We start from the raw sequence: 22,477 nt of genomic DNA on the forward strand, positions 1-22,477 counted from the left end.
GGGTAAGGATGCAATTAATTACAAGAAAGTCTGGGGAACAATTAAAAAAAATGACATAACATGTTTATCAGACTTTGCAATTACATGCTACTTCTGTCTCCGTTACACCTAACCTTTTATTTCCCTCTCTACAATATGTGTTTCACTATTGCATTTGATAGATTTTCTTTTGCATATCTGGTAATGTTTGGAGAAAAAGAGGGAGAAAAAAAAGAGGGAAATGTCCTTTTTTACATCTATTACATATTAATGTTCAAATATAACATTACAATAATATATGAGCTTGATTTCACATTTAAGAGCTGACTACACCATGAGAGCTCTTCCATAAGCTTGCTTTAGAGGCAAAGAGAACTGAATTAAGGCATCAACCTGGAAACAAAAAAGATTAAAATCAAAGTTCATGTGATCACATAGGACACAGTAGATCTTCAGTAATACTACAAAGCACAGACTATGGCTTCTCATTGAATTTAACTGATTTTAACATGATTCACCAATTATTTTTCATGCTACGTCCAACAACAAGTAAGCTACGATGCTTACTGGAAAACTTTCAGCTGCTTCTGGATATTCTACAGTCAAACTTCATTGAGGATTTTGGTGTGTTTTCATCATTTTTGTGTTGTTCAAAGCCCACAATTAACTTTACTATAGCACCAGGCAGAATATTAAGCCTAAACCCCTGAAGTAACTCAACATTTCATGCTGACAACAATTACTTTAATTTATTTTTAAAGGAGGATTAGCAGGGTAAGGTCAACCAGCCCATGCTTTCCACACCTCCAAAGAACTGAATTAAGTTGGCATAACTCTTTTCACATACTTTTCAGAAGGCCCAGCCCAGACAGGTTTAGCTGCCTGCAGCCTGTGGTGGCAAAGCCCTGCATGCACACGGGGTGAAATCCTGGCTACTCCCCGGGCATCCCCACTGACCTCAGCCAGGCTCTGTCACAGAATAGCCACCTCCACCTCCTCTCACCAGGAATGCAACTCCTTGTATCTCAGACTTAATCCCAGCTGAAAAGCAAGGGAAGGCTTTGCTGCTTTTTGGTTTGCCTCTGCTCCCCCACCTCTGCTGCTTTCCGGTCCCAGGCCCTGCTGAACAGTCGGGCCGTGTTACCCTGTGTGACTGATCAGCACAGCTATGCAGACAGGTCATTCTGGAACTAAAGACTCTAAGAAAAGTGTTATGCCTGTAAAGCACACAGGAATGTTTTATTTGTTCCTCATAAAACTAAAATGTCTGCCTTGTACAGTGGAGAACTGTTCTGGTAAGTGCTAAGCCCTCTTCCTTGGACAGGAAGCTCACTTTGAAATTACAGTTTTCTAATGGTCCTTTAGGGAAGTTGAGGTACCCCACTTCCTCTTCAGGAAGAGAACGCTTTGCACTGGTGTTGAGGACCACAAAAGAGGAGCTTGGGGAGAGGGAGAGAGGAGGAGGCCATGGAGGGTGGAATTTCTCTTCTGGCCTTCTCCTCAGTGCTCCAACAATAATCAAGGATTGCTTGTACATGCAGAGAGACCCACAGCACCGAGAACTGCCAAACTCAGCTATGTACACAAGTCTGGTCAGAGGGGGACTCTCCTTCTTAAAAACAGAGGATTAGGAGGTATTCAAGCTGAAGCCAACATAGGCAACAGTTTTTTGATTTAGAACTGACAAGAGACAAACCGAATCCAAATCCAACAGATCAGAACACTTAGAAATGCTGGAAATGAAGACTTTCTGGATGGAGACAAGATTCAGACTACTTGCCTGGATTTTTCTTGCAGACAGCACTACTTTCAGATCTGTTTTGTGCTGCTTTAAATCTGAACATTTAAATGGTGTTTTGACCTTTTTTAAAACCAATTTCAAATTAGAGAAAAATCTAGATTTTTCTGTAAGGGAGCTGATTCAAATTTTCAGAAGGGTAACTGTGGATTTAACTGGAAAACGTATTTAAAATTCAGACTGGACTTGAACTCTTAGGTCAACCCATCTTTGGAAGTGTCATTCTACCAGGTTCAGAGGTTTGAGTCATTGAGGAGTTCTGCTTCATTAAAAGTAATCTTCCCACAGTAGGAAAAAACAGACATTCAAAAACCAACTCCAGCAACTAAGCAGAGTCAAGAGAGAAAACTTTGCTTAGAATTACTGAGGCAAAAGAAAGTGTTAAGACCTTCCATGACATCAGGTTTCACTCAGCTTGTATTTATCCAGCCAGAAGACCAAAACAAAAATGTTTTACAAAAATGAGGCCTCACAAAAAGGATGGAAGTTGCATAATGTCTATTCCATTCATTTCATATATTTACTCAAGGCATTTCCCCCCTAGAGAATAATTACATCACCACCACTCAGGCAGCAGGCAACTACAAGACTCATTTTACAGAACTACAGAACACGAAGAGCTCTGTTTTTTTAAAAATGATGAAAAATCCTAAGTCTTTCATGATTATATGGTTTGGAAGGTATCCTTCAACTATTACAAACTGAAATCATCTTAATATGAAGAGAAACTCCATCTGCGCAAATGACTTTTTCTGTGCTTTTGAATCATTTCAAACAAAATTGCAAACCAACACATACTCTTTACGTACAGATATAAAACAAACCAGAAAAAGCCTGAGAGCTGTAAAATAAAGAAAAGAAAATTAATTAGGAATGTAATGCCAGCATGTGATATATTCATGCATGGACAGCTGTTTAATAGCAAAAAAGGCATGGATGCCTCAGAAATCTGACGATACCATGAGCATATCAATTTGATTTAAAAGGCATAGTTATGATTAATATTTTTCTTCTTTTCGGTCATTATTAAAGTAGAAGTATTGAGTGGGAAACCCTAGAAGTTAAGAAATTTTCCTTAAAATTTATCTCCAAGGCAGTTTTCATTTAGATCATTTGAAAAACTTCTTTGTAATAGTTACAACTGGGATATGGGTAGTGAAAACTGACCTAAGCCTGTTCTCAGCACTTGGAGCAAAACTGCTTTTCTTCAGCTGAGGTTTTTAAAAGTTCAGTTAAATATTTTTAAAGGAGAAAAGCAAACCGGTTGTGTACCTTCATATTTAAGCTTGAGATAAGACCACAGGAAAAACTGTTCTCAAGACATTTCCTACTCAAATACAACCAAAAAGTGTCAGAAGTCTCCACAGAAACCTCATCCTGAATGAAGTTTTCAGGATTCAGATTTCAGTTTTCTTCATCCTTTACTTTCAGAAACTCTGGTCATCTCTTAGACATCCTACCAAGTTCCCAATTTCACTACTTGCATTTTACTGCTTCACAGGGGGCTGCTCCCTGCCCTGAGTATCGCTACATTGGTATTTCACAACACTTACAGATTCTGGAACAGAACACATGGTTAAAATGAAACTAATAACTATTAGGCCAGAACAAAGCAGGCACAGTAGAAACTGCAGACTTGGATGCTACAAAAGCAAATGCAATTCTCCTCCCACTCCTGGAGAGTGCTCTAGTTCATTTATCGCTAGTTTTCAAACAAAGTATTACTGGTCATTACTGACTAAAACTCCTCTCAAACCTAAATGACAAAGTCTTTAGCTTATCATGCATTCCAGGCTGTAATACTTTCTCAACGTAAATAGTCAATTCAATTGGTCTGACTTCAGCCCCAAAATGTTTTTTTCCTCTTTTTTTTTTTTTTTTTTTTTTTTTTTTTTTTTTTTTTTTTTTGGTTTACATCTCAATCTAAATTACAGCTGTTGCACTGAATCTCTTTGTCCACCTTGTCTTCAGGGAGATGAAATCATATCTTTGAAAATTAAACTTTTAACAACTAACAGGTGATGTGCTGACACAAGGCCAATTTCTGAACAAGGAAATTCCAACAGGAACAAGTCAGGGGTTTCTAAAAAAATTGTGAAGCCACTCCTCAAAAGAAATTTGAAAACAATATCCAGAAATCAAAGAAAAATGAATGTTGATACAATTCTGCTAAGAAAAAAAAAATGTATTTGCTACAAAGCCAACTACATGACAAGGAATCTGCTTATTGTACTTCAAATTAATCATCTTTCCTATCAGCATTTTATTGACTTGAGATTCATTTTACATGATTCTGGAAGGTTTTAACCCAATCAACCCAAATCAACCAAGGCTGTTAAGAGTTTCCTGCATTCTTCTCTCTGTGTATTCCACCCAATCCCCCTGGAATCTGCAGTTGCAAGAGTGAAGGTAGAATCATTTACCAACACTTTCCCTCTTATGCATTCCAATAAAACAGTTCTCAGCCTTGGTTCAAAGTCATGGAAATCTGATGCAGTGAAAATCAGTTCAAGAAACTTTACTGCTTTGAACAAGCCTTGATGAAACCTTAACTCCCAGCAGGTCGTTCTCTTAGGATGTGATAAAAACCCCAATCCTTTCAGTCTTGAGTGTCTGAGCTGTATCAAAACTAGGCCCCTTAAAGGAAAAACTGTTAACTTTGCCAAGTTATTTTAAGTTTTGCATTTCTGTGAGGCAGATGACAGACTGCTGTTTACATAAAACACAAATTCAGGCCACAAAAGCCACTTCCACTTACAGCCTTTTGACTTACACGTCTTTTCAGCTTTTTTCTACACTTTAATATCATCCATTATTTTTTTGTAAGAGATCCAATGCTATTTAACTTCCTTCCCTTTTTTTTTTTTTTTTTTTCTTTTTCAGATTTTAATTTCTTGTTTACTGTTGCTCTGTAGAAGATATGAGAGTTCAATTGTCAGGGAAACCTGAATTTCATCTCAGAGGTGATTTACTACAGTGGCCAAACCCTCAGGACTAATTTAAAGAGATAGCCTAGCTCTTCTCCACAAGAATCCTGATCTAACTCAAATCAGCCTTTATTCTTTTTTCAGTGGAGCTTCTTCTACCTGGCAGTACACATTTCTATTCCTCATAACAGCTTACATATGTTCTAGAAAGGCATTCAAACATGATTAAAGTAACTGCTGCCAGACGTTACCTGATCAAGTGCAGCATGTGGCACTTGGGGACATGGTTTAGTGTTGGACTTGGCAGCACCAGGTTAACAGTTGGACTTGATGATCTTGAAGGGCTTTTCCAATGTAAATGATTCCATGTATGCTTTGGTCTGGCTGTTACAGAATACAGGAGACTACTCACATCCTGAGACACAGTCCTGGCTTAGTCTTTGCTGCTGCATTTCTAAATATTAAACAAATGGGGAGGACTTCCTTGGAGAAAAGCCCACATCCATCCTGATCTCCAGTCCTCAGCCAGTGCCCAAGGGCAGGAGGGCTGGAGCATTAAAGGAACAAGCAAACTTAAAATGCTGCTTTTCCAGAACATTCCCTCTGATTTCAGCCATGTGCAGTTGAGTGGTTCCCCAAGTTAGAAATGCTGTCTTTTTGTTTAGTTTCCCAAAAGATTTCACTTCCATGGATGTGTTTAATTGTTTTATGAACCAATTCAGAAAGGTTTAACACCTTTTTTAGTATCCATAACATCTTTCACTAACAAGACTTGCTATACCACAGACATTTTTGCAATTTGGGAGAAAAGTATCTCCTGTTTGCCTTAGAAATATTGCGTTTCCCTATATATCCCCTAAATTTATTTTTCCCCAGTGAAGTTTACATTGAGGATGGAGCACTTCATCTGAGAGCACCGAAGAATCCACATGGAATTTCATTTCTAAAGGTAATTCAGGGAAAAATATACTTTGGAAAAATACTGAAGACTGAACATTATCTGAACTAAGGCATTCTAAATAATCCTCATGGAAAAAAAGGTGAAAAAAAAATCATGCTTACAATACTTGATGCAAGACCTTTTAAAATTTGAGAATATCTGAGGAAAGAAATTGCTTGGTAAATACACTGTGGAGTCAGGATGTCTTCTTGCTTCTACCCAGTTGTGCTACAACGGTCATTCCAAGGATAAAAGCCCAAAGAAGAAAAGACTTAAGCTTTAGAGATTTTTTTATTCCTCTCAACAAGGAATTCCAGTTAAGACAAAGGTACGAGTAGGAAAAAAGTGTGTAGCAAAATCAGCCACATTTTTGTTTTACATTTCTCTTACACTCCATTCTTCCAAACAGAGGCTGATACCAGTATTAAATTGAGCAGCATTATATAAACAAAGTCATTACTCTATTGCAACTTAGCCAAATAAACAGATGAAATGACTTACTAGAATAAGAAGTGTTTCATGCTGGATATGAGGATAATAAAATATAACTGAAACATAGCAAAAAATTTAAAATTTTCAAGGGAGGAAATACTCACTGACCTTGCCATAAAAACTAAGCCAGCCCCATCCACCATTTTGTACATTATTGCAATAGGAGACACACGTCACAATGTTGTATATTTACCCCTTTGAACTATGCTGACATAGTTCTATGCATTGTTAGAGCTTTTATTACAAGAAAACACTCTTGTTGGCTCTTACAGTTTTCCATCAAACCTGACCTGTGCAGCTTGGAGAATACATTAGGACTGTAATCAGGTCAGTAATTTTGTACTGAGTGAGCTTTTGTAACTCGGAGATCCATGGAAGTTTACGGGACTACACAATAAGACAGACACGTACGTTAGTGGTTACAGGGCTGAAGCCAAGGAAGGGCTTATCAGTGAAAGAAAACTCTTCATTTATATACATTTGAAATACACTGATTCATACTTTTATAATTCAGAAGGTTGGTCATTCAGTTGATAACAGTGCAAAGTTTTATATCTAAAGATGCACCTCTTACAAACAGAGCAATTTTAAATTGTGATAATGATACTTCACTTGAGAGCATGACACGAGTCTTATGTAAAAGGAATGTTACAAAGGAATTTTCCTATGCTGATATAGTCAAAAGGTCTCTGCTTGTGAGGTATTACCATTAACGGCCCTGCTCTATTTTAGGTGCAGTATTAATCCATATTAAAAGCACACTACATACAAAGAGGTATTTTCATGCTTGCTCAGGGAAGGCACAGGTCCTACAAGCCCCTAATTTACTTCAGGTGTTTTTGGGATAGAGTTTGTGGTACACCACCATAAGATGAAGTAGTGTTTCTAAAGTTGCCTGTATAAATAGAAGAAATGTACCTTGGTAGTGAATGCACATTTCAATGGTAACAAAAAGATATTGTCAATTAATTATCTCCTTAAATTTCATTACTCTCCAAGGATGGTTTTTTATGGGACTATCAGACTGCCTGGAACTTGAATCTGCTTTTAACCTAATGCTTTTTACTGTGGACCCCTGAGCTCCCCTCTGCTTCCAAGCAGGAGTTCAGTGGAACATCTGCTCTGACAGAGAGGGCAAATCATTGTTTTCCTCTGTGACCCTGTGAAGAGTTTGGTCAGTGAGCAGAACACAAGAGGTGAACAGCAGTTCAATTTGCTCAGCTTGCACATTGCAAAGTGAGCATCTGAAGTGAGCAGTTAAACCTACTGCTCTCAGGAAGGACTTCCCTTTTGAAGCCAATCAGCAGCTGGATCAAGAATGTTTCTCACATTGAAAATTAATCAAGATAAAAATGCAATGAACTGAGCCCCAACACGCCCATTATTTGATTCTGGTGACATCAGAAAGCCTGAAAACAAAAACTTGGGTAAACACAGCCACGGCTCAGATGCAATCCTAACTGTGGAGTTCTAGAAGTGCTTATTTTACATTTCAAGAAAATATATGATCAACAGTACCCCTGTGTAAAAAAAACCCCAAAAACACAGCTGAGAAAAAGATCTAATGGAGAAAACAGGTATTTAACATTTTCTCCTACCTTCATATGTATGTAACAAATATAAATCAGAGTCTCATTTCTTCTGTATTCCTGTGCTCCTGCTGTTTTATAAACTTCTCCTTCTCTTCATTTGCTATGACATTTTGGCAATTGAAAATTATTTACAGTGTAGAACAGATGATGGGGGAAGGGGGAGCAGAAATCACTTGCAGGCCTGGCTCTTTCCGCCTTTAAATATGCTCAAGAGATTTCTGTTTTTCAAGGGCAAAGGAGTTATCTTTTTCTGTTAATAAGAAAGGTTGGACTACATATTGTAACTTGTGCAAGCTCTACATCTAAAAAGACCGATGTATGGCAGGACCAGTTCTGATAAATAAGAAACCACCAAAATTCACATAAGTGGCTGCAATGCCCCCGGTGAAGTCTGTGGCCATTCTCCTGACTGACCCAGAGCTCTTTTTTGACATAAACTGATACTGATGCACTACTCTGCAGAGAAATTAAGGAGGGGATTGCAGTTTTCTGAAGCGCACGTTAGGGAAGGAACCATTGGAAAAAAAGTGCAATAAGGAAAGAAAACAAAAGGAATTACCAACACTGAACGTGCCAACTGAAAACTGTTGATAATGCTTAAAATTAATTTCTGCTTGTGCTGCAGAACTGGTCCACTATTCTGACTATTCCCTGCAAGGCAGGAATCACTGCATGAACTGCAGCTGCAAAGAAGGAAAAGAAACGAGAACTGTGCATTTATAGTTCTTTGGCATTCACACTATTCCTCCAGAGTAAAGAAAGGAAGTATATCCACCTGCTTCAATATTGGTAACACTCAAAGGTACTTTCTTCACATTTACCCACAAAAGACACACTTGCATCCCATTTACAGTGGACATAACACGTTATTTCCGTAGATAAAAAACAGGAAACAACATGCAACTTGGCTAGAGAAACCAAACTGGGTACACTGCTTGTGCTGATGAGAGAACTATGTTCTAATGTTACTTCTAGGTAACAAGAACCTTTAGTGAATAAGTAAGAAAAGAAGGACACTCACTGTGCAGTTTGTTTAAATGTGAAATATTCTGGAATCTAAGGACATGAGAAATCATGGAATATGTACTCTTACTTTCCAATGAGGAGCTGTACATATATGATAAAAATAGGCTACTTTCAAAGCACAAAGTGGGTAAGTTATAACTCCAGATTAATCCAGAACAGAACTTCAAGTCTGAACAGCTGGAAGCATTTCAGAAGTTCAAATCTCCAACTGAACAAAAAATCCCAGACCTGAGCACATTATGGACTAATTTCAGATTTACATCGAAGCTAAATCTCAGCAAAGGCCAGCAGAATTTAGCACCTCACCTTCTAAAGGATTAAAGTTGGTTCCATATTCTGCACACCAATGAACCAGTTTTTAAACCTTAGTAGGTTCCTTTCTATTAGGTCGTGTCTCTGCCATTTCCCCTCCCGTTTTTGTTTCTGAAGTTTCTCTTTCCTATGACTGCTTTTGATATTTTATACTTCTCCTTCCTGGATGCAGAGGATTGCTTTTTGATTTAGCCAATTTATTAGCATGCCAGTTCACATGGTCTCCTTCCTATTATGTCACGTTCCTGGTTTTACTTTGAAATGGTTGAAATGCTTTGATTTGGTCTCTCAGACCATGTGCTGACACGAGGATCCTTAAAAACTCTCCTGGAGAGAAGTCAGGATTTCTCTGGTTTTGTGAAGCAGTAACTGCCAAGAGGTAAAAAGAATACAAACCAAAAATCTCAAAGCATTCAATTTCAAGGGGCTGTTTCTGAATTACACCGAAAAAGATGAATGACCTCAAGTTCAGAAAACATACTGAGCACTAAAGGCCAAAAAATTATACTATACAGAGTGTGAAAAACACAGAGAAAGGAAAAAAAAAATCACCAGATTGAAACAGTAGGGGGTCTACAAGAAAGCTGGAGAGGGAAGGACTTGTAGTGATGGGACTACAAGGGGGAATCACTTCAACTGAAGCAGGACAGATTTAGATTAGATATTAGGAAGAAATTCTTCCCTGTGAGTGTGCAGGGGCACTGGCACAGGTGCCCAGAGAAGCTGTGGCTGCCCCACCTCTGGAAATGGCCAAGATGGTTCAAGGCCACCAGACTGGACGTGGTTTGGAACAATCTGGTCTAAGGGGAGGTATCCCTGTCCAAGGAGGGGGGATTAGAGCGAGATGAACTTTAAGGTCCCTTCCAACCCAAATCATTCTATGATAAAACTAGTACTAACTCTGGAAAGAAAGGATATCTGTGCTTTTGAGATGCATCTATGTACAGGGATGAAAGAAAACCCTGAGCTACAGGTTACTAGGACTATCTACCTAGCCTTCAGAGGAGACAGAAAAAACGCAGCAAAACTGCCTAAAAAGAGTTTAAAGTGATAAAGAAGGGAAGTACTTTTTTCCTTTAGCTATCCTTTCCTCCTACCTTTTATTTTTCCTAAAGTGATGTATGTTACTTTTTCTTGGGTTTTTTTTTTCTTCTTTTGGTAATGTCCTCCTTAGTTGACCAGTAACATGTGCTGCTCATTAGCAGAGCCTTAAGCTCACCTGTATTGCTCTGTTTCTTTAAAAGGACAGCATTCAAAGCACCCTTCACCCTAAGGAGCCTTTTATTTGAGTTGTTATTGCTGTAAGCAGGAACCTAGCTAAAGGAAATGTTAATTTTTTAAGGCCATCTATGAAGTTTAAAAGCGTTCTTTTAAAGAAAAGGCACAAATAAAGAAAACTGAATGTCAACAAGTGAAGGGGAAAAGAATATATAATTGATGGTATGAACACCCTACAGAAAACAAGCACTCTATTAATTATTTGGTAACATTACCAATCTTTGTCTTTAGGGGAAGAAGAAACTTTATAGGAAGAAATCTTCTGTCCTGCAATGTCAAAAGCCATTATAAGACACAACTAAAACTGTGGTAAAGTCACGTTGCTTCAGTTTTAAATACTCCCAGAAAAGTCAGTGCTTTATAACTTTGTGCTTGAGTCAAAGAAAAACCTGTACCTTTTAGAGCTCACCAATACAACTTAAAGTCTCCTGTCCATTGAAACACTTGAACCTACGGCAAGAACACCAACACAAGCATATGGACTGGAAAAAGAAACACTGCTTTGAGAAATGTGATCCAATTCAAGCTTTTCCTTAGTCATGCTAACAGAATTTGGCTCCAAACACTCATCTATTTGGCACTTGTGCTTTTTGCCAGACCCCTACACCACAGGTATATACTTAGATGTCAACCTGGCCAAATGAAGGTCACTGAAGCTTCTTAACCATTTTTTTTTAAGCAAACCATTACAGCAAAAAGCCTGTATGCTGATGCTATTACAGTTGGAGTTTTCTGTAAAAAGACTGCTTTTGCAATGTTGTTTGGGAGGGGATAAACTTGCAATGTCTTAAGTTTTGTTTGAGAACAAAACAGCTATGTAAAGATCTTTACTTGCATGCCTCATAGTTGTTTATGTCATCGGCCAAAGCATTTTCTTCCTCTGAAGCTTCTTTCTAAATGGAGGAAAAATAGTACTTTTGTCCTCCAAGAAGGTGAGGATGAGATAATTATTTAAGGTATTCTCATTATGACGTGATGAAGGGAACTGATCAATAACTACAACTGTAAGCAAATAAACTACATAGATGCAGGGCAGATGAAGTGTGCACGTGTACACAGACTCAATCAAAAAAATTGCCAACAGCATGTGTAGTCTGGAAAGAAATCTGTAAATTGAACAAAAATGTTTAAACAAGGCCGCAAGCAGTCTCAGCTCCATGTAAACATGGAGAAGCTCCCTACTTAAAATTAATGTATATGCTTAACAGACAATTATAACCCAAACAAAGTCATCAGGCACAAAACCAAAGCAAGGAGGACTGCAACAACGTAGTCCACACACACTGATGGCAGTGGGAACCCTGACTGTCTAAGTGGAAGGAGTGTGTGTACAAGTGGTGAAAGAAAATTCCATGCTGGAATGAACAGAAGTCATCAAGGCTCTGAGGCAGGGGTGAGGGTACCTTGATTTTGGATGTGTGATCAGCACAACACACTCTTCAGCCATAACTTCTTAAATTTGTTCAGGTTTTTTTTCTGCGCAAATTCAATTTGTGTTTAACTTTTACAGCTACTATTTCACATAATTCAGCAAAACCTACCAGTTAGATATTCCAGTACAGCAGCCATGTACACAGGAGCACCAACACCAATCCTGTACTTGGGGTGACCTTTCTTAATGTACCGGAGCATTCTTCCAACAGGGAATATGACCCCAGCTTTTGCCGAGCGGGAAGTCTTGGTTGACTTCTTCTTTCCACCCCTGCTGGACATCTTGTCTGTATGAGGTCTGAAACAGCACTCTATATTTAGGAAGAAAGAAAGAAAAAAAAAGGAACAAATGATAAGAGGTTATTAATAAGGACTGGTACTATAAGACCACACACTGAATTCCAAAGCAAATCAGAATTTTGGGGTAGGCAATGCATTAGAGTGTCTAAAACATACAGACAAGTTGCCTTTTGAGAGTATACACAACAAGAACCTAAAATAATTTCCCACAGAATGTTTACTTCCCATTGTAATCTGGCACAAATTTATATGGAAAACACATAAAACAAGCTAGTTCCTAAAAATCTACTTTCCTGAAATTCCTAACAGATTAAACCCAGTACCACTAATGAAGCAAAGAGTGCTAAGTACCAGATTTAAAATAGAACTTCTGCATTGAAGCAGAGGATATTTCTGCAAGAAGACTGACACAACCCCCTGATCTCCACAAAAACCTTTTGAAAGGGCATTTGAACAGTTGTAGCAGGGCAGTTATGTTCATGCATAATTTCATTCCAAACTAGGAGAAACTGTATCCACTAAGGCTTTCATAAAGCGTATTCACCTCCTTTAAAAACCTCGATTTTCCAGGAGTGTGAGAATTGACAGAACAAAGGCCTGGATGGCAAAATACATCTCTTGTACAGTAAATGCTCTATTTTTAGAAAGATCTGAAATGACCCCCTTGAGATTTGAATCTACTGAAACTCAGCCATCTCCACACTGAAGACCATATTGCTTCAACATTCCCTCCAGGAATCTGATGATCTTGTATCTGCCACCTTTCCCTAACAGCACAGTGATCTGAACACCCAGCACGTATCTGACAACTGTATCTCAGTTTATCTCACTGAGGAAACCTACTGCTGATACAGCTGTCAAACATATTCTGTCCTCTCTTTGATTTCTGCTCAGGCTGTAAATAGAAACTGACAAATCCAAAGAGGTGGAGGGTTCACAGGCGCTCAAGGTGTCTTTGAAGGTTTAGGCAACTCACTGGGTTTTGAAATTACCTCAGAGGAAAGGAGACAGTGCCCATCTCCCCATCTCTCCCCTCCCTCACGTCTGAACTCCAGGGAAACCAGCAGAATGCACCAGTGATACACAGGCACCTCTGTGCATCCCACTTCTTCCCTTGCTGCACAAATCCTACCTAGCACACTTGCTAATTCACTGATGTGTTCATACACTCCACAATGAAACCCCCTTTAATCCTGATTTCCCATCACACCATTCCTCTACTTCCCCTTCTTTTTCCCCTACTTTTCCCCTACTTGTTTATTCTGAATTCTCTGCTTACCCTTATGAACCTAACTGTACTTCCCACATGCCTGAATCCACAACGGAGCAATCTCAGAATTAGGCAAAACAGATTCATCAATCCCACTTCTAGGTTTTGCAATTCTGTTCTGTGTTGACACATCCTGCAGTCCTTCAATTCTCAATGAGTCAATAAGATTCAGGCTACAGAACTGCCATACAAAGACCAGTCAGGATAGTCAAAGGAACTCGAGTATCAGAGGTTTCTTTTCCTTTCCACTTCCACATTCCATCCATCAGAATCTACACTTGCACAGCACATTAAATACATTAAATGCAATGGGTTTACTGTTTTTTTAAAGTTAAACAAAATAATCCCATCTTTGTAGATCAGGCGAAAGTCACACTACATTTAGGAAACTCATGTCCAGGAACAGATAGGAATCTTTGGGACGGGGAAACCATCAAAAGGGCTCCTTCTTCTGCTGTGGACTCAGCTCTGTAACAACCATTAATCTGTGAAGAAGAGGACAAAACCGATTTTCTTGCCTTGAGAAATGACCCAAATGCAGCTCACCAATGATTTTAAAAATATCCATTTAATTGCATTTTCTCATCTAGTTAGCTCTGTCTTTGTTAGCAGGAAGGCTGGGTGGGGCATTGACTTGTCTATAGACCTTCTGCCAGGAATTATTTTCCTATTTCATAATCCATTTTCATCAACAGTACTAAGGATGTTTAACCTCAAATGTTAAGAGCTTCATTGAATCAAACACCATGGAAAGGGGCATAAGAAATATCTGTGCTGCCCTGCAATATATTTGGTTTGTTACTGAGAGATCAATAATGAAAAACATAATTTTTCCAGAGAAAGCCTGCAAGCCTTAAGCTTAATAAGTAAACTTATTAACCACTTAGTGTGTTTTATGGGATATCAGAACAGCTGGAAAAGAATAAGAAATCCTAACTTCCTAATGTTTTCTTTCTCTAGGATAGTGTCATCTTAGCTATCAGCTGCTGTAACATTTGCACCAAAGCATTAGTAAAGTAGGCAGTAACACAGAATAGCACCAACCCATATGTAAAATGGTGTCTTTTTCCTCTTTCATAAGCTTGTTTTATCACCTCGGCAAATTCTACAGGTAATTTCTGTCTTTATTTTATGCACTTGGTCACATTAATCACATTAATATTTAGGATACCCTGGACCTATCTTGACAATTCACCTGATCCCCTTACATGGAACATTAAAGACCTTTCTAGCTGTGAGTTTATTTCTGAGGAGAAAGTTTGTCTGAATCTGAAAGGTGCTGGTGCATGGGGTTGCATAATGACTAAACTAAGAACTTCTGAAAGATTTAGTATTGAAGGTGAAATGTGATACAGATGAGTCTCAGACCTCCTCATGTCAAGGATCCCATTCCTACATGGAGTGAATCACTGGATGTTGAGGTTGTTCAGATGTTGGGGGTGGAGGGAGGAAAACTTCAATTAGGTTTTGAGTACCACTTTTACTGTTAGCAACCACGTAATTTGGAAAGTGAAAGAAAGTCAAAGCCTGGCATGGAAACCTTTTTCAGAGCTTAATTGTGTATTCAGGACCATTACTTTGCAGAACCTGTTTGTCCTGCCTTTGAGCTGCAGGATGGCCCAACCAACTCTCAAATGTCTCTTCCCTGTTTCTAGTTCTCCACTGAAAAAGGGAAGGGAAAGAGATTTCACTTGCAAAAGCCACGAGAAAATGTACTGAGGTGAAATGGAAAGAGCATGGCAAGAGATCAAAAACCAAAGAAAGCCGTGTGCCTTACATGTTCCAAAATGGTTTATCTTTGTAACACCAGAAACTCTGGAATGCTGCCAACACTAATGAACTAGAGCTGTTTGCTGAGTCACTGGGAGCCCACAGATCACAGAGGCAACCGAAGGCAACCTTATCACACACATCATAGTTCAGACAAGATTTGAGCAGTATAATAAAAGTAAGTAAATATATTTTTTAATAAATCACAGTCAATGGACCAGTACGTTCTTCTGCCCTGCAATGGAAATATTGAGAACTTTACCAAATACATTGCAAAGCCTCCAAAGGTCTGACAATAAAATGATTTTGTTTCAATGTGAGAGTTCATAAAATTATCACTGTGATAATCAGGGGATATCACTGAGGAGTCAAGTATCTATCACCTTTGACTTCAAATCAAATTTAACACTACATTCTTCAGTGGCTCTGCTGTGCTTGGACACAGATTGCCCTAGATACAGAATTTAGCACTTGATTCACAGCCTTCAGAAACCCCTTAAAGATTGTGGCAAGATTCATACTGCTTTCTAAGATCCCCAAATGCATAAACAAGATTTGATGATGTATTAATTGGGTCACAGCAAAGATTCAAGCTACAAGACTCCTCTGCTGTCACATCTTCGCGAGCCAGAAATACATTTCCTAAGAAAGAACCTTAAGGTGCAGTGATGAAATCAGCATAATTAACTTTTTTCTCTTTGAAATTGGCTGGAGTAACTCTGGTTTGGCCATATTTGCCTGTGTGAAGACAGATACTCTGCTGGACCACACTTTCAAATACCACCTTCCTCAAATGCACATAGGCATCTGTTTTTCTGAAAAGGTTTAACATCACATAATTCTTTAAGTACAGCCTGAACATCCTGGTAAAGCAATACCCAAATTCCAAATACCAGCACTTCATTAGTTCAGTGGATTTGACACTTTGATCAAACAGCAGTAATAAACCCAGTCTGTTATTAACAGTTTTCAGGTACCGGCTCTTAATGACTAAACAAATGACTATGAATCTTACTGCTGTCACACAGAGGCTGCTCTGATCGTGGGCTTATAATGGTGTATTAACTGCACTCAGCAAAGAGATGATCCAATTTAGATCTACATCATCATATCAGTAAGTCGTGGAATCCAGGAGATCATTACTACAACAGGAAAAATACTAAGATGTAGTAATTATTTTTCTTTTCTTTCAGTACAAAGACTAAGCTGGAAAGTTCATTATTGTATCACAAGAGATTAACAGCAATACTGTTTTCTTTCCATTGTTTCAAATGATTAACAATGTAAATGCTGCCATTCTCTCTTAATTCCATTTATGTCCCATAATAGCCACTCTCTGAACTCTTGCTGAAAAGGTGCATTTGACTTTGCTGTGACAATAAACTTGCTCTGTTCTTAGCTAATCAGAGGCTACTCTGGCATATTTATAAAATGGTATAGAATGATCTCTGATAATACTTGCCTGGCACAACAGTGTCTCTGCCTGGGACTGTGGTTTCTAGGTAAAACAGTACTAAAAAGAACCAGTCACTCAGTTATCATTTGACCTGATGTGATTTCAAACTTTAGCTCAAGTTTTTTATCAAAGCAGTAATACTTTGAGGTCTGAAACAGACAGAAGAGTGAAACCAGTTGTAAAACAGTTGTTCCAAAACTCCATTAACTTCTCATGTGAGAAGACAGCAGCATACATTTATTTTCATTTGGAAAACCAAGAGAACGCTCCCCATCCAGGAATGAACAATAGGTGTACGTTCTGTTGGAATATTAAGACAATTAAAATTCCTATAGCAGTAACATAAAGGATGGGAAAAGGAGTAATAACGTTTTCACAAAATCTGCGTGCTAAACAAAACACTGTTGCACAATTGTATTCAACTGGCAGAAGTCCCTCCCTCCCACAGCGGGTCTGAAACACCAAAACAAATACCCCTTAATGTGCAAACCTCCACTAAGAACAGTGTGACAAGAGTTTCTGCTGGGCATCCTGCCACCAATAGTCAGGAAAACGTAAATACAATTGTCCTCACTGACCACTGCTGGGAGAACTGGCCTGAAATAATCATTTATACATTATAGGTTTTTTATATAGTAGATAGAAAGCATAAAAATTTATAGAGGGCCTCAAGTCACTGGACTATTTGTGAATTCAATGCAGAAAAACTGTTTTAAATAACATTTTGAAAACAACTTTGTCCCTTGACATTTTTGTAAGAAAATAAAAACCTAATAAAGAATTCATGTGGATGCTTCCAAGGCAAAATCCAGATGCAGAACAAAACTTAAAATAGATATTATACTGCTGAGAGAAGGGATTGCAAGAACTTGACCCATCAAGGAGGTCATCAATGGTGTGATTCTTGCATCACTCCTGGAACAAGGACTACGAGCTGAATTCTGACTATCCTGTCTTTAGAATGGGTCTGGGTAAGGAACTGCAGCACCTTTATGTGCTCACAGCCTTCCCTACCAAGCAAGCTAGCCAGCCCTGCAGTCTTTCCACAAGTGCTGCATTTTTCTTTTCCAATTTTACCTCTGGAGATGAAAAAACCTAATGCTCAGCACTACGCACAGGGCCAACATCTCCTCTCCCAATGGAAGACCTATCTGGAGGTTCTTTTTTCTCTTCTTGTGGCATCAGTTCCAGATCCCTGCTCCTTCATCCCTACTTTATACCCTTGCTGGGGAAGGACCACCTTTTCTGTGGAGCAGACAGAAGGCCTTGATCCCAGCTGACAGAGTTGCACAAAAATATTTCTGCACTTCTCTGAGAGCAAAGGTTCATGACTGTTCTTCCAGTGTGATGATATCACCTACCTTATCAAGAGAGTATCTTTTATCAAAGCTCATTGCTATGCACTGGCAGAACTAGGCAACTCCTGAGAACAAATTTAAACATTCTGGTTTCTTTTAAGACTCAGCCTGCAGTGGTGGACTTCTCTATTTGCTCATGCTGATCTACAAAATAAGCAGTGCTTAGGCACTTTACTGACTTTACTGTCATTAAGCCAAATTCTAGTCTCGCTACTAGTTTTTAGATCAGTTATGGCTTAATCTACACTGTCAACATTTGGCTTTACTGGCAATCAGAAGGGTACAGCACACACAGCAAAGCAAAGCTGCTCTTTAGAAACCCAAAAGGCCTAGATTTCAGTGTGAAAGGTTATGAAACACAACGCAATAAAAGAACCCAAAACCATTACTAAATAAACAGTGTAACTCCTTTCTTTCACAACACTTAATAAAAATAACCTCAAACTCCCAAACACACTGGGTAGTTTTCTAGGGACTACTTGATGCAAAACCTCTCATACCCAACTGCATTAAAACATAATTTTCAAAGCAACTGTAATTGTCTTGTTCCAACACAAGTCTTTCAACTCTGGGCTGTCCCTGAGAACCCAGGTACTGTTTTTAGTACTGATTTATTTCTTTTACTCTTCAGAATGGGGGAGGCAGTGGATCTGCCAAGTTCTCTACGGACCTGTTGCTAAGTGACAGCAACACAGTCATGGGGAAAAAATGGTTGCTCACTTGCATGGTCAAGAGATAAATAACAAGTTTCATCCAAGTACACTTCAACAGCAAGTCTCCTTTCATCTCCACAAATGAAGCAACCTCAGCTTTACACTACCCTGCTTTCACAGGAGTTAGTTCCAACTGCTGGCTTCAGACGCAATTTTATCGGCCTTCTACAACTTACTTTTAAAGACTACGGAAAAAAAAAAAATAAAAAGGAAAGGATTACAGGGAGAAGCAAATCCCAGAAGCAGTGTGTTGCCCTCGCTGTCTCCTACAGGCAGAAACACGTCAGCCTCGACTCTCGGTCCCAGCGCGGCTGTGCCGGAGCCGGAGCCTGGGGAACCTGCATTCACCTGCAGTCCCCTCCGAGAACACCCACACCCAGACGGTCCGTAGGGGCTGCTCAAACCCTGCAGGCAGACATATTGCAGCCTCCGCGACAAGTGACAGTCCGAAAAGAACAAGGAGCCCCGTTTCCAGACAAACGTTTATTTTTACTACTCTCGGGAGTCTCTGCTTATGGTTTAAAAACACATCGTTCGGCTTTTTTTTAAATTAAGTCGTTCACGAGAAGCAGGTAACTTTTACACCACGGGTTCTTCAGCCCGAAGTGAAACACACGGAAAATGCGTCCTGCTGTTTTTTTCGCCTTGTGCTTTTCGCAGTCTCCCTCGATTATCCTCCCCTGCTCGGCGACCCGCGGTGGGAACGACGAGGACGGAGCCGGTCGGTGCGTGGAACAGCGGGGACGCGGGGCACCGCGGCTCCACACCCCCGGCCGCTCCTGCACCCCCGCCGGGCTCCTTCCAGCCCCACACCGTCATTCCACAGCGGATTCCATGGAAATGCAGCCCCGCTGCCACCATTTCGCGGGGCGCGGGTGGATCTCCCGGCTTCGCCCGAGGCACAGCAAGAAGCAGCCGAACTGACTCGCGGTTCCCCTGAGAGGAGGGGACCGGCGCCCCTCCGTCCCACGGCGCGCCCGGCCGGCTCGGGGCCCCCCCACCGCCGCCGGGTGTCACCGCGCCGCGGCAGAGCCCCCCGCGCCCCCTCCTTCCCGCAGGGCGGGCGGGCCACGGCGGTGACTTACGGCGCGGGCAAGATGTCTCCGGTCGGCCGGCGGCGGCCCCGCTCCGGTCCCCGCTGCCGTCCCCGCTGCCGCTCCCGCCGCTCCGCTCCGCCCGCGGGGCCACCGGGATCGGCTGGACGGGCTGGCCGAGCTCCCACAATGCCCCGCGCGCCCGCGCGTCACATCCACCGCCCGCCCCTGGCGGCGGGGCCGGCTCGCGATCCCGCACGATCCGTCGCGGGCGCTCACGATTCCCGCAGCGTCTCCCCGCCGCCTACTCACAATCCTTCACGATCCCCTCACGATCCCTCACGCCTGGGCCACCGGTGCCGCGATCCCGGAGGTTCCCAGGGGCCCTGCTGGCTCTCCTCCCGCGCGCACGGGCCGCAGGCGGCAGCTGGCCCGGCCCGGCCGTTGAAAAGCCCGGTCCCTGCGCGGGGCTGGGCTTTGGCACCGCGGCCTCCGCAGCTGCTGCCGGCCCGGCCATTGTGTACAAACGTGTTCCCTCCCAGATTTTCAGAGGTTCAGAGCGAGGGGTTCGCTCTGTGCTCCTCCGAGGAATGAAGTTTATGGAGGGAAGAGAACGAGCAGCTGGATTGTTCCGTGGGGCACTCACTTCCTCGTGCTATGTACAAAAATGGCTCAGTGCCATTTTACCAAGGCCCCAGATGGAGCCTTTGGAGGCTTTTGTGCCTGGGCCACACGCATGTCCTTGAGCTCACCTTGCCAGGTTGGTAGCGCTGGGTTGCCGCTGCCCCTTGCCCTCACGCCCTGTGCCAGACCGAGGGTTCAGTCCCTTTTCCACCTCTCCTCTCCTGCCTTGCCCAGCGGCTGCCAGTGGAGAAGAGGAGCTGCCCCAGCAGATCTTGGCTGCAGGACACACAAGTCACAACAGACTGCCACTCTGTTTACAATGGTGGGACTAGAAGCAGCTGGAGTTTTGAATGTCCTGGAAGATTCCTGGCTTGCCAATGCTCCCAGACTCAAGTGCCACTGCCATTTGAATGGAACATCCTATTACTTCAGTACCCAAAGCAGAATGCCAGCCTGTAGCCTCCTCCTCAGTGTCCCTTGCTGTTCTTTCATGGGTAGAACTGTGCCAGGTGATGAGTGGCATAATACCATCACTACTGGATGACAAAGAGTCTCTCCTGCTGTTCTCATGAACCACTCTGAGCTCCAGCTCTCCTTATTTTGCTGAGTATCAGCGTATCATCACAGGGCCTTTGTAATACAAAATAGAAAGCAGAAAGGAAGAAGGGGGTTTAAAAGAAAAAAACGAGGGGAATGGGGACTGCCTATGTAAAATGTGTGGCTGGTCTGAGAAATATCCCTTCAAAAAGTGTTTCAGGCATTATAATTGTGGTGCTCTCATCCATCTAAATGGCCAGAGCTGGTCTGGTTTTTAGCATAGCTAAACTCTGTGTGTCCCATGAGACATGTCTCATTACTTCTCAGTGCACTACAGAGTCAAATGCAGCCTGGTCCTGACTGCACTCCTGAGTGCTAATTGTGCCCTGCATGCCATGCAGTGGGGCAGTTTGGCCTAACAAAGGCTCCCTGCTGGGTCAGTACCCCGTAGTCCCCGATTGCCCTTAACCCAGGGACATGGATACAGTCCTTACTAGGCCATCTGCCACGGCTCTTCCTCTGCAGCTGAGGACACACTCTGCTTTCCCTGTGTTCCTATCCACACACACCATCTCCTTTCCACCTCCTCTTTCTCCTCCCCGTTGCCCCACTCCCTTTTTCCTTGCTGGTAGTGCTGCCCACATAGAAACCTTTTCTGTAGGCTGTGCAGAGTACCCAACAGAACTGGTCCTCTAGTGCTTGGCTCTTCACAGTCTGTTTTCCTGACACCCACACAAGCTTTACTTAAATAAAACAAATCCAGCAAAACAAAAAACAAACCCAAACCACAAAACCAACCCTCCCCTAAATATCTCTGTTGATATGAGCTGCAAAGGCCCATGTAAAATTAAAGAATGCACAGTGTTGTCTAATGGGATTGATGGAAGGCTTCAAGGGGTAGGGGGTTGTGGGTTGTAACTAGGTGATCTTTAAGGTCCCTTACAACCCAAAGGTCACTTTCTACACTCTTCTACTATCATTGTTCATTTTGTCTGGTTTTAAGGGGAGTCTATGGATTTTATGCTTTTGAAGAAAGACTTCAAAACTTCAAGACTACAATTTTAACTTTCAAAGCCTTCTCAGTTGGTGAGAATTTCTGGAGTGGGAGCTGCCTGAGTTTGCAGAGGGCCTGAACAATTTGTCCATGGAATAGGATGCTAGCATGAAGACTGCTGTTGATAATGTGTAATGTTAACATTGACTGGCTCACCTCCCTCCAAAGCACAGATTTATCATATTGCACATCTGCTGGGTCTACAAAGAGTGCCCATTTTGAAAGCACACAATGTGTCATGACAGTCTAGAAGTTTCTATGAAAGCCTGTGAAACTACACTACATGAACTACCTCACTAAAACAAACCTTGGCTTAGGTTTTGTTCTCTTTGGCAGTTGTGATGTATTTATTTATATATAGAATGATAAAAAGCACCTTCCCAGGGTTACACTGTCTTCATTTTTAACATAAACAGTTCATATTCTTACATTTATTTACTCTAATTTTATTTTGACATTCTGATTCTATAATCAATTCTAACCACCTCAAGGGACTGTTTGCAGAAGAAAGTTCTGAGTGATTGAGAATACAAACACTTAACTTGTTTATGCAGCAGAGGTGGTGGAGAAGGAAATATCACCTGGG

General features: G+C 41.2%; 1 protein-coding gene across 4 annotated transcripts in view; it reads right to left on the reverse strand.

Annotated features, from left to right (window-relative positions):
• Nucleotides 1-19,855, reverse strand: part of MACROH2A1 (macroH2A.1 histone) — a 42,803-nt gene extending 22,948 nt beyond the window's left edge. For 3 of the 4 annotated variants that reach the window (XM_066197406.1, XM_066197404.1, XM_066197405.1), the window contains exons 1-2: nt 19,728-19,847; nt 11,886-12,086 (exon numbers count right to left, since the gene is read on the reverse strand). In XM_066197406.1, coding sequence (XP_066053503.1) covers nt 11,886-12,057 — 172 coding nt within the window. In that variant the 5' untranslated portion in view covers nt 12,058-12,086; nt 19,728-19,847. Of the gene's footprint in view, nt 1-11,885; nt 12,087-19,727 lie in introns of all 4 variants that reach the window. The other variant, XM_066197407.1, reaches the window with a different exon arrangement.
• Nucleotides 19,856-22,477: the final 2,622 nt, after the last annotated feature.

This window comes from Chamaea fasciata, unplaced genomic scaffold, assembly GCF_029207755.1.
Source record: "Chamaea fasciata isolate MVZ Bird 193981 ecotype frontalis unplaced genomic scaffold, bChaFas1.0.hap1 SCAF_15, whole genome shotgun sequence".
Taxonomy (NCBI): Eukaryota; Metazoa; Chordata; class Aves; order Passeriformes; family Sylviidae; genus Chamaea; species Chamaea fasciata.